General features: G+C 47.2%; 1 protein-coding gene across 1 annotated transcript in view; it reads right to left on the minus strand.

The window, feature by feature from the left end:
- C8B (complement C8 beta chain) overlaps window positions 1-8,543 on the minus strand; it is a 41,018-nt gene extending 32,475 nt beyond the window's left edge. The window contains exons 1-3 of the mRNA XM_082688111.1: window positions 8,200-8,543; window positions 7,941-8,108; window positions 2,279-2,435 (exon numbers count right to left, since the gene is read on the minus strand). Of these exons, the coding sequence (XP_082544237.1) occupies window positions 2,279-2,435; window positions 7,941-8,032 (249 nt within the window). The 5' untranslated portion in view covers window positions 8,033-8,108; window positions 8,200-8,543. The remainder of the gene's footprint in view (window positions 1-2,278; window positions 2,436-7,940; window positions 8,109-8,199) is intronic.
- Window positions 8,544-11,162: the final 2,619 nt, after the last annotated feature.

Here is an 11,162-nt window from a genome sequence, read left to right on the forward strand (position 1 = left end):
ATTATGTTATGCTCACCATAGTGTGAGTCAGTCACCATACTCACCATCAGTCACCATACAACATTATCACAATACAACTCACTATACTCCCTATGCTCTACCTTTCATCCCCATAACTCATTCATTCCATAACCGCTTATTTGTTTTTAATCATAGTCCTGCCCTCTAGCCTGCCCTCAAGGAGGTCGTCGCAGATGGTGGTGGTAATGATGGTAAGCACCAGGCAGTGACAACACGGTGCGATGGCCGCCATGATGGAGGGACAGAGCGCTCTGTACGTTGACAGGGGGCACCCCCGATGCAAACTCAGGAGAGAGTGAAGTCACAACTAAGCTGAGACCCAAAAGATGAGTAGAGATGTCAGGTAAACAGGAAGAGGTGGTGTGAGGAGGGTCGAGAAGAGTCACCTGGGTAGAGAAAATTGCTATACCAAACCTGAGAGACTGGAGTGTGCCTCATTCCAGAAAACAAAAAGAAGTTCATCATGGCTGGAGAGATGAGTATATGAGGGCAGATGTGGCCAGAGCTGGGGGGAGGTATAGGCAGGGGGGCAGGTCATGCAGGGTCTCCCAAGCTTCAATGAGGTTAGATTTAGTGTTTCATTATGAGGCAATGAGAAACAGTTATGGGGGGAAAATTAGCAGAGTTAGCGGCTTTCAAATCTTAGTTGTAGGTAAGAGTTTGGTGCAACGAAAGGATACAAACCAGGATAACAACCCCTTGGAAGAATGCCGTGTTAACCAACCACAGTTATTACTTGTATGGCATCTGGAAATCCAATCTCCGCCACCCAGCAAAATGCAGACAACCATTCACCCATGTCCCTTTGCATTTCCAGAGGGTCCTTCTTCCTGGAAGACAGAGGCTGGCAGGACAGAGTGAGGTCTGCAAAGAAGAGAGCTAGAAGACCAGCCCCAGGCTCCAGAGACAAAATGGGTTTGAGGAGTGCAGAAATGATGGAAGGGAGACATCTCAAAATTCCGGTTGAAAGGTTTTGATCAGCCGCCAGCCAGTGACCCCGCAGAGAGTGATGTCACCCACTGCGGGCAAGTGTGTCGCGAACTCCGAGCAAAGAGCTCTGGCTGGTTCACTGGCTGACTCATGCTGAGTCGTCCTGGTTTATGGTGCAGATGAAGCAATTCTACAGATAATTGGATCGATGTTGGTAACTTCAGCAATAAAGCTCACTTTGGGAACTGAAGGTTCCTGCACGGCTCTCCATAAAGATCCCGTTAACTGTGTAAATATCTTGGACCCACTTTTACAGCTTCATTAGGGTCTTAGTCCATGGCTGCTTTGATGTCCTGAGGAGTTGGGGAAATGACATTCTCTTTTCTCTGACAAGTCTGCTGTGCTCAGAGCTGGGATCCTGGATCAGCCCTCTTAGGACATGGGAACCTGAAGGACAAATACTACAGAGACCTCGTGGCTTATTATTATTATTATTATTATTATTATTTTATTTTGGTGGGAGAACACTAGACAAGAAGACAGAAGCCTGAGTTCAAGGCCTGTTACTTATTACCAGGTGAATCTGATGAACCACCAGAAGGGTCTGAGTCTCTGTTTGCCCACCTGCCTCATGGGAAGTGTCACAGTTGCCTTCCCCTTCCTTAGAGTTGTCCGAAAATATCATGAGATCAAACATCACAGATTTATGGGACACCTAAAAAGTTCCAAAAATTGGGACTACCCTGAAGAAACAGAATTGGACAAACCTTCATTTCACGGAAAGGTAAATAATTAAGGAAAAGTATATGACAGGAAGAACAGGGAGCTATTACAGCCCACAGAAGGTTGCCCATCTCACTATGCAACGGGCTGAGAAGTCAAGGAAGGTCTCAGAAGAGGTGGCTTATCAGTAGAGTTTCAGATTACGAGTAGGTGTTGGTCAGTGATGGAAGTGGGAAGGGTCACAAGAGCATGAATAAAGGCAGAGAAAGAATGAGAAATGGTCAGAGAGAGACAAGTGTTCTGTTGTTTTGATAGCTCCCCTGGTTGTGCCACGAAGACGGAGTGAGAGAGCAAAGTCAGAGGCAGGAAGTCTCCCTAGGAGGCTGTTAACACGAGCAAGGAGAGGTGTGCCAGGAGAATAACTGGAAGGATGAAGAAAGGGTCAAAGAAAGGCAGCACAGAGGAAACTAATGCATTAACTAAATAAGCCAGCATTTATTGAGGTCCTACTATGTGCCAAGCACTGTCAGCACTGCCTCAGCCAGCCTTGCCGAGAGTTAAGGGTTCTCGAAGCTTAGAGCTCCCCCAAGGCCAGGGTACTTACCCTTTTCTTCTGACAGGGATCACACGTGGTCCAGGAGGACCAGCTAGAGAGTTCACAATCAAGAGGCATCGGCACAACACCCACACTCCGCGTCTGTCGGCTCTTGGCAAGGCTCTCGTTGACTGCGTTCGACTCCAGACAGTGTGGCCTTTCACCTCTAAGGGGTCATCACGAGAGGACAGGGTCAGAGGAGAATTAAGAACACATACCGCCACCTCCCCCCCACTCCATAAACACGTATGTGCTCAGTTGTGCGAGGCTATTCGTTTATCATTCAAGTATCGGTTAATTCATCCAGCAAACCGTTACTGAACACTTGAGTGCCTTGCACTTTGGCTAGCTACGGCTGAAAGAGAACTGAACTCCGAGCAGAAGGCAGTCCGTCAGCAGCGGGGACCTCTTGGTCTGCTTTGTCCACCTGTGTGACGTTCACTTTTCTCATCTCTATAATGGGAGAGTCATGCCTATCTCACAAGGCTATTTCTAGGGTTATCTAAGAGAGGACACGTAAAAGCACTTTATAAACTCTAACCTGCTATAGAGATACAAGAAATAAAGCCACAGCTGGATGCAGGACTTTAAGCAACTCCCCCGTCACTGTGCACTTTTGCATTATGCCCTGGGAAAGGAGAGGTTGGACTGGATGGTCTTTTCTTCTTCCTTCCTTCCTTCCTTCCTCCTTTTCTTTCCCTTTTTTCTTTCTGCATCCAGCTGTGGCTTTTTCTTGAGTTCCTGGCATTTAGTGGGACATTCAGTAAAAGGGTGAATAAAAGAACACAGCAGTGAATCTGTCTAGGCATCCCATTTCCCCCATGCATAACATGATGGGTGTATTATGATTTTAATTTTCTTCCACCAAGAAGAGTGTATAACAAAATAAGATTCCCTAGTAATCTGTGTTCCTTTTCAAGGCATGAGAGAGGAGAAAGAAAACAGATTTGCTGAGCACCCAGGACATGTCAAGCCCTGTGAGAGCTATTTGACCCACTGAGTTCTCGCAGCAAAGTGAGAAGACATCCCACTTGTACAGATGAGCGAAATGCCCGAGAGTCACAGAGCCAGGGGGTGATCGTGGGGTCTGAGCTCACGGTTTGACTCTAGAGCCTCTGGATGCATTTCCCCATGCTGCCCACAAAGGAGCCGGGCCAGCACCCACTCCACTGGTACCCTCCTTCTCTATGCAGGGCTTCTTCCATGCCCGTGCCCAAGATTGAGTCATTAGGGAGAGCATCACGTAGTTTCCACCGACTCAAATACATTGTACATCACTCCAGACAAGGTCATTAACAATACATTCTCACTTGGCAAAAGTCCTAAAAAGAGGATAATATTAACTACAGTGAAATCCATCTCCACAACTGCCCCAGAGACCAGCAAAAATCAATTGCCTAGTAAAGTTGGATCTTTAACGAAAGGTCAAAGACTCTCCTGGAAACCACAGGTGGCTGCTTTAAAACGGTTACTTGAGGCAGGATGCCACATACCAGTGGGGGGGCTCAGAATGCACTCTTACCTACTATTCTGCCCAGGTTTGACAAACAATATTGTCTGTGATTCAGCTTCTCCTAAGTATATATTTGACAGCTCAGCAGGGTACCCCTTTCCTGTTCCAATTCAGACGCCGTTAACATTGTGTTTTCTGCAACTATCAACCCAATTCTGGGCCACAGTTGAGACTGAGTAGATAAGTAATGCATAAACACACACTATTAAGCGTCACAATTATTTTCCTCTCTAAGATTTCAAAGCCCGTTAATAGGCAAGATTATCGTTTATAGAGAGGACTTGGTTAAAAAGTGGTGATAGCCCCCAGATCTCTCCGTTTTGCACCCCATTTTCATTATGGAGGTGGCAGCCTAATGAAGTAATCAGCTGAATAAATTGTATGCTTGTCAGTTACATCGGTTAAGATGCGCGTGGGTTATTAGTACTGCAGAATGCAAATCTGAAAGAAAGGCTGGCATTAAGTCACATCTGTACATCCCAGCCTCTGTGTAGGGATACAGCATGTTCCTTTCACGCCTGTGGATTTTTACAGAAACAAACCAGATGGACCTTTTGACCCATTGAATTGACTCTGTCATTCAAAATGTGGCGCTTTTTTTAGTGTTGAACACTTAAACATGCCCAGAGAAGTACAGAAAGTAAAATAAAAAACATTCACATACTCACGGCCCAAGACTGCCAATTACTAACGTTTTGGAGTATTATCTTCAAGTCTTATTTATTTATTTATTTGAGAGAAAGCGAGAACAAGAGTGGAGGAGGGGCAGAGGAAGAGGAGAGGGAGAATCACAAGCAGACTCCGCACGGAGCCCAGAGCCGAACCCCGGGCTCCATCTCATGACCCTGAGATCACAACCTGAGCCGAATTCAAGAGTCGGATGCTCAACCGACCAGTCTAACCAGGCGCCCCTAGTCTTTTCATTTTTTTAAATAAAAAATAACCCTATACATTTCGCATCTGCATGAGATGCCAGCCCCAGTTCCATTTCCTTCTCCTCCTTTGCAGAAGAAACTGCTGTCAGGAATTTCCATGTATCCCTCGAGTCCTTTAAATATTTTTACATATGCATACGTATGCGCAACACATAGCACTGCTTTCCTCATACCGTGTATATTACTGTGCAAGTTGCATTTGCCAGCCAAAACTCTAGGTCTTGAGCCCAATGCCTGCAGATTCATAAAGAGAGCTAGTTCATTTCTTTTACCTAGATCTTCTATCAAAGGGCATAAATTGCATCGAATTTATTCTTTTTCTTTTTGAAGGACATTTGCATTTGATCAGTGTTTTGCAGTTGCAAACAATGCTGCAATAAACACCCTTCTCCAAGCCCTTGGAACATATCCATCTACAGAAGGCGTGGCAGGGATGCACCTTTCCTCGAGGTGTATAGAAGGCTATGGCTGACATCAGGACGTATTTCACAGATCCCTGTCTTCCTCGTCTCTTTCTAACCAGAGTCTCTGATCAAAATAAAGATGGATCCATCGAGTAAGGCAGGATTAGGTCAGCAGTAAATTGCAAGCCATCAGCTTATATAGATGGGGTGTGTCAATATATTTTGGCTTTCTGTAGAAATCCCCTGACACAACAACTTTCTTGTCACACACAATTTGTTAGGCAGCCTCATTCCCTCCTCAACTGGCATCCTTCCTCCTTGCTACAAGGGACAGCTTCTGGGTGGCAGGTTTTCAATTTCTCCCGTCTCTGTCAGTGGTGGTTGTAGTCATGAAATTTAAAGCAACATCTGAAGGCAACAAACGTGTGGTCCAGCGATAGAGAAACGGCACAGGGACCCAGCAAGTCAGGGACACATTGCAGCTCAGGAGGGGATCATGCGTGTGACAGGCAGGACGGAGCAGGGATACCCAGGAGCCCCAGAATCAGAAAAAAAAAAATTGGATGTGAATCCATATTCTCTTCCAGATGAAGTGAGTAGCCTTGTGAATTACACTATATCCCCATCTTGGCTTCTGTCTCTGTAGAACCGTAAACAATAGCACTTACCTCAAATAGTTGCGGGGGATTAGAACTAATGTTTCTAAGTGCCTAGCCCAGAGGGGCAATAAATCAACAACCGGTCTTCTGACAATGTGATGATTCCATCTGACTTGATTGTAAGAACTAAAGACAAAAAACTTCCTCAGCTAACAGGAGGGAGCTCTCAGCTTCTCCTGCTCCAGAGCTGAAGGCTCTTCCTCCACTGCAAGCGTGGAATTCGAATCCATGCTGTGCTCGGGACATCCCAGGGGAAATCAGAGGGAGACCCTAGAACACCCAACCTGGATCCAGGCATGGGTTTGAGACTGATGAGACCTGAGGGTGTCTCTTCTTCTCTTTGAGGCTATTTTACTATTCTACATAGCGTGGATAGAGATTAACACCCATCTCCAGACAGGGCTGGAGGATTGAACAAGGCACTCTACTTACCCACTCCTACCTCCACTTCCTTCATCAGAGTGAACTTTTAATACATAAATATGATGGTGTTTCTCCTTGGCTTAGAACCCTTCAATGGCTCCCCATTGCCTAGAGGGTCAGGTTCAAGCTCCTGGGATGGCACCCCAGGGCTCTTCAGCACCTCCCTGCTCTGATCCTGCTTTACTCCCACTTGATCCTGTCGTTGGCAGCACCCCACTTTGGCCTGTGCTCAAGGCCTCCTGAAACAGACTCGAAGTTTCAGAAACACACCAGGTTTCTCTTCCTTCTGTGCCTTTGTCTATGGTGATTCCTCCGTCCGGAACATCCTTCACCCCCTTGGCCATTTGGCAAACACCTATTCCTATAGAAAGATTCAGCTCAAACACCATCTCTTCTAGAAGCCTTTCCAGGCCCCCTGCCTGCCTAGTAGAGCTGGTCACTCCCTCTCTTGCTTCCCACCTGTCCCTATTTCATCTCTCGCAACAGTACACACAGCGTGGGCTCACAGCTTGGCTTTCTCCATGGGAACACGAACTCTGTGCCTGACTCATCTCTAGCCTCAGAGCCTGACAAGGAGCCTTGTGAAGGCGTCACTGCTATGCAAAGGGTTGCTACGAGCCCCTTACACCCTGCGTTCCAGACACAGTTCCATGGGTCTTTTTTCCTTCTCTGCATATACATAGTGTGTGCACATAAGGCAGGCCTTGGCAGCTTGGTTCTTCTTGGGGCCGAGTTGAGGTTCTTGATAATCTTGATAATCATAATATTATCAATTTGTTGAGTACCAATTTGTTGAGAACATGCACCATCCTGGTCTCAGGGGCGGTGCCCAGTGACAGTTGGGGGCTCAATAGAGCGCCAGTACCCACTGGGTATTGGGAGGTTGTACTCAGACAACATTTATGGAATGATCAAAAGGAATGGCCCTAACAGTCCTTCTTCCCAGACGTTTGCTTGCAAAGTGACCTGGGATACCTGAGTGTTTCAGCGTTTGTGGTAGGGGAGGACCCTACCATGAGGTAGGGGAGCAATGTGTATGGGGAGGACCCCCCTCCCCCATGGCCAAATCACTGGCGCTTTCTTCCTTGGAGCCCAATTCTGAGCTTTCACTCAGATATTTTCTTTAGCCTGTTTTATATCCTACTAACAATACAAAAAATGATGAAATAAATCAGTTAGCATTTATCTGCTGGGAACATACCGAGTGTGTGTGTGTGTGTGTGTGTGTGTGTGTGTGTGTGTGTGTGTGTTTGTGTGCGTGTGGCTCTATGTGTATGTGTGTGTGTGTGTGTGTGTGTGTGTGTGAGAGAGAGAGAGAGAGAGAGAGCCTGACAACACCCGAGGGCCCAAAGAATTTGGGTTGATGAGCAGGTACAGTGGATCCCTCTCATAAATTAAAATCATTGACATGAATTGGCTCTTTTTTCCATACATAACAAGCCTTCTTTTGCATAAAGAGTCACACCGGGCCTTTGTTCAGAACACAGAACAAGTGTCCCATTCTTCTCAGCGTGACAAAACACATTTAAACATGTCAGTTTCTTGTGGGAACGTTTGTTGAAGTCAGATGCTTGGTTCCACAATAATATGAAGACAGTTGTTGATCTTCGTTTATCAAATGCACACAAATTGCTTTGAGAGCTGTTCCTTATTCCATCGGCCCGCAACAAAGAGGCGGTCAGCATGATCCTCCCTGTCACATTACTGATTGGGGAATCATTTGTAGCCATCACTTACCTGGAGCCAGGCAAACCGACAGCACCCAGAGCAGCACAGAGAAGAACCAGCTCTGCCAGGGCCCTCCACGCCTGCGGCCCAGCTGTCTTCATTTTCAGTCTGGGACCAAGCTCCTCCGGGACTTCTAGGTCCACGAAAGGTCTGCACAGGGAGCACTGCCCTCAGCTTCTGTCCCCATAGAGCAAACAGTTCAGCAAAGTCAACAGAGAGCCAGCAGTGACCGGGAAATGCCTTAGACTTTGCACGGATGGGTACTTACCTCTAACTCTGGACACCAGGTGGAACAGTGGAAAATCCTAAGTGTGGATCAACCAAGAGGACAGGCTGTTTAGTGAAGGCTATGGGCTTGAGGTCCAGGATGCTGGGTTCATTCAATCCTTTCTCTGCCACTTGCTCGCTTTGTCCCCTTGGGCAAGTCACTTTACCCCCACACCTCAGTTTCCTCACTTGCAAAGTGGGTAGGTTTAAGTAAAGTAACCCAAGTGAGCAGAACGGGCCCTTGTTAAACCCTCAGAGATGTGAGCTCTAACTGCGAAGTGGAAGGCAGGGTCGGAAGGCCAGCCAGGCCCACAAGAGGCTGTAAGAGCTCTAGAACCTGTCTGCCTCAGTTGCAACCGTCTCTGTGTTTCGCTAGCTGTGTGAGCCGTGCATGGCCAATCATTAACCTTTCTGAGGCCGACTTAACCTCATCTATAAAATGAGAATAATAATAGTATCCAACTCACAAGGTTGTTGCAGAAACTAAATAAATCTTAATCTTTACAACACTTTGAACAGTGCCTGGCACATTCTTGGTGCCTTCTCTATGAGCCAACTGGTATTTTTATTGACTGTCTCTAATTCCAAGTAGGCATTCTAAAAATGATAACTGGAAGAGCATAATCATCCAAATACGTGGTTTTGTTATTGCATAACCTACGTGGAGCTTGACTGTAATTAGGGGGAAGCAGAGCTTCCCTGAGCTCGTTGGGAAGTGCGGTAGATGACTGGGACTGGCCGACTTTACCTACGTCTCCCATATTTGCTAGGAGCCCTACACAAACACAGTCAGTAGCAACCTGGAGAGAGTTCCATCCACACCATACCCATTCACCGATCGCCTCTCCCACATCACAGGGCAGGGGGCCTCACTGTCTTCCCGCTAAGGTTGAACACTGCAAAGGCAGGTGCCCCTCCTGTATGGTGAACCAACGTTTGCCTTGAGCCTCGATGGGTGTTTCACATTGAACTCTTTATTATTCTGAAGAGTGTGCCAATTGCCCTGTCCTTTCTATGTGGTCTCCCCCATAAGTGGGATTAAAGGAAAACGTCTCCCAAGGCTCTCTTGCAAATGGTCTAAGCCAAGCAAAAGGGCACTGCAATACCTCCAGAAATGACTCCCAGAGGCCCCGTGACCCCATGTCGGATGGGTGTCTTCAGGTTTTCAGCTCCAGTGTGAACCCAAGGTCAGGGGCACCTCTTGGCTAGGCACCTGCCCTGTGGGTGGTGAGGAGCACAGGCACGGGCGGGCGGGGTGGGGAGCAGCCCAGCACACACTTGGAGGCAATGTGCAAATGACCAAGCTCTTGAACACAGCTCGCTGAAAACCATCCCTGATTCCTCAGAATCAACAGATTAAAGTCCAAACAGCACTGACCGAGCTGGCATTTACAAAACCAATCTGCAGCCCATGAAAGACTGGATAAACATAGTGGGTGACCTGCCTGTTGCCGCTAATGCTGCCGGTGTAGACAAGGGCACCCGGGGTGGGGTGGGGGAGGGACAGGCAGCAGGCAGCTTGAGGGTGGGCTGGGAGAAAGACTGCACTTGTCTCCTTAGACAAGCTACGCAATTTTTCTAAGACTGTCCTCTAATCTGAAAAATGGGGATAATCACTCATGAATATCTACTTCATAAGGTTTTCTGGTTTGAATGTATAAAGCCTTAAGCCTTTTCACCTCCCTCCTGACACAGGCCGGTGTACTCAAGAGGGCCAGCCTGCCGCCTCTCCTGCCACATCTGCCCTAGGAGCCCGGCTGGGGCTGGAAAAGCAGACGAGGAAGAGCAGCGAGGGGGTGGCTGCAAAGCCACAGAGGGCGGCCATGCCTTCCCGTTGATTGAGTCCAGAACACAGAACACAAACCCTGCTGTCAGACCCTCCCGGGCGCATCCCAGTTATCATTACCCCAGGCACCAGGCACGATCTCGCTGTTGTCCCAAAGGATGCAGGGACCTGAACTTTGCCACAATTGATTGTGGTAGTTAATCATTGGTAAACAAGCAGAAAATTGCATTTAAAGAAAGATCCATGTCCTCTCCTTTACCTGCCTTCATTTAAGATAAGGCTTCCCTTCCACTCCTCAACCTATTGGGCTCATAGAGGAACCTGCACGTGGAGAGAGCAGTTACTTGAATGGCTGGGTGCTCTCTTGCCAGACTTTTTTGTGCATACTGTTTCTTCCACCCGGAATGGGTGCCACCTGGCTAAACAGGACTCGTTACTCATGTTTCATACTAATGTCACTTTCTCAAGAATGCCTTCCCAAGGGACTCTCCTGGGGTTCTTTAGTTATTGACTGGCTCCAACCCGTCTCTGGGCATTCCAACCTCATGGCGCCCCCTGGTGGTTTCAGGTGTGGCTCACCTGCTGACAGGCCAGGAGAACAGTGGCCTCAGGTCTCAATGATAAAATGTGTTCTTCATGGGCAGTTCTTAGAATCTAACAGTTTTTCCCATATATCATCTTGTTTGAGCTTGACAATAAGCTAAAAACTAAGGGTCATCCTTCATGTCTCTGAGATGGGGTTCCATAACTGATTCCAAGGTTGCTAAGTAGCAAATCTATGGGCATATACAATTTTTCCCCCTGATTCCCAAATTCTTCTGTTTGTAATTCCAAGGCTTTGCCCTCCTCTTAGGAGGTTCCAGGATGGATTCAGGATCAGCACCATAGCCATAGCTCACCACTCTCTGGCCATAGCTTTCTTCTCTGAGCAAGAGAGAGCTTTCAAAAATGATTATGAAAAAAAATCCGCAGTTTTAGGTCTATGGATCCACGAAAAAGACATCACTTTTTTCAGTCTTTGATAGCTAATTTCCTATCCTCTATTTCCATCATCAATTCCACATGTTTTAGGTTTTATCATGGCAGTTTTCTACCCCCCAAGCCTGTACCCATTTTTGTATTAGTTAGCTTTTGCTGCATGACAAGTAATCCTAAACTTAGTACCATAAATTGATGGT

The sequence above is a fragment of the Mustela nivalis genome (assembly GCF_964662115.1).
Source record: "Mustela nivalis genome assembly, chromosome: 10".
In the NCBI taxonomy this organism is placed as follows: Eukaryota; Metazoa; Chordata; class Mammalia; order Carnivora; family Mustelidae; genus Mustela; species Mustela nivalis.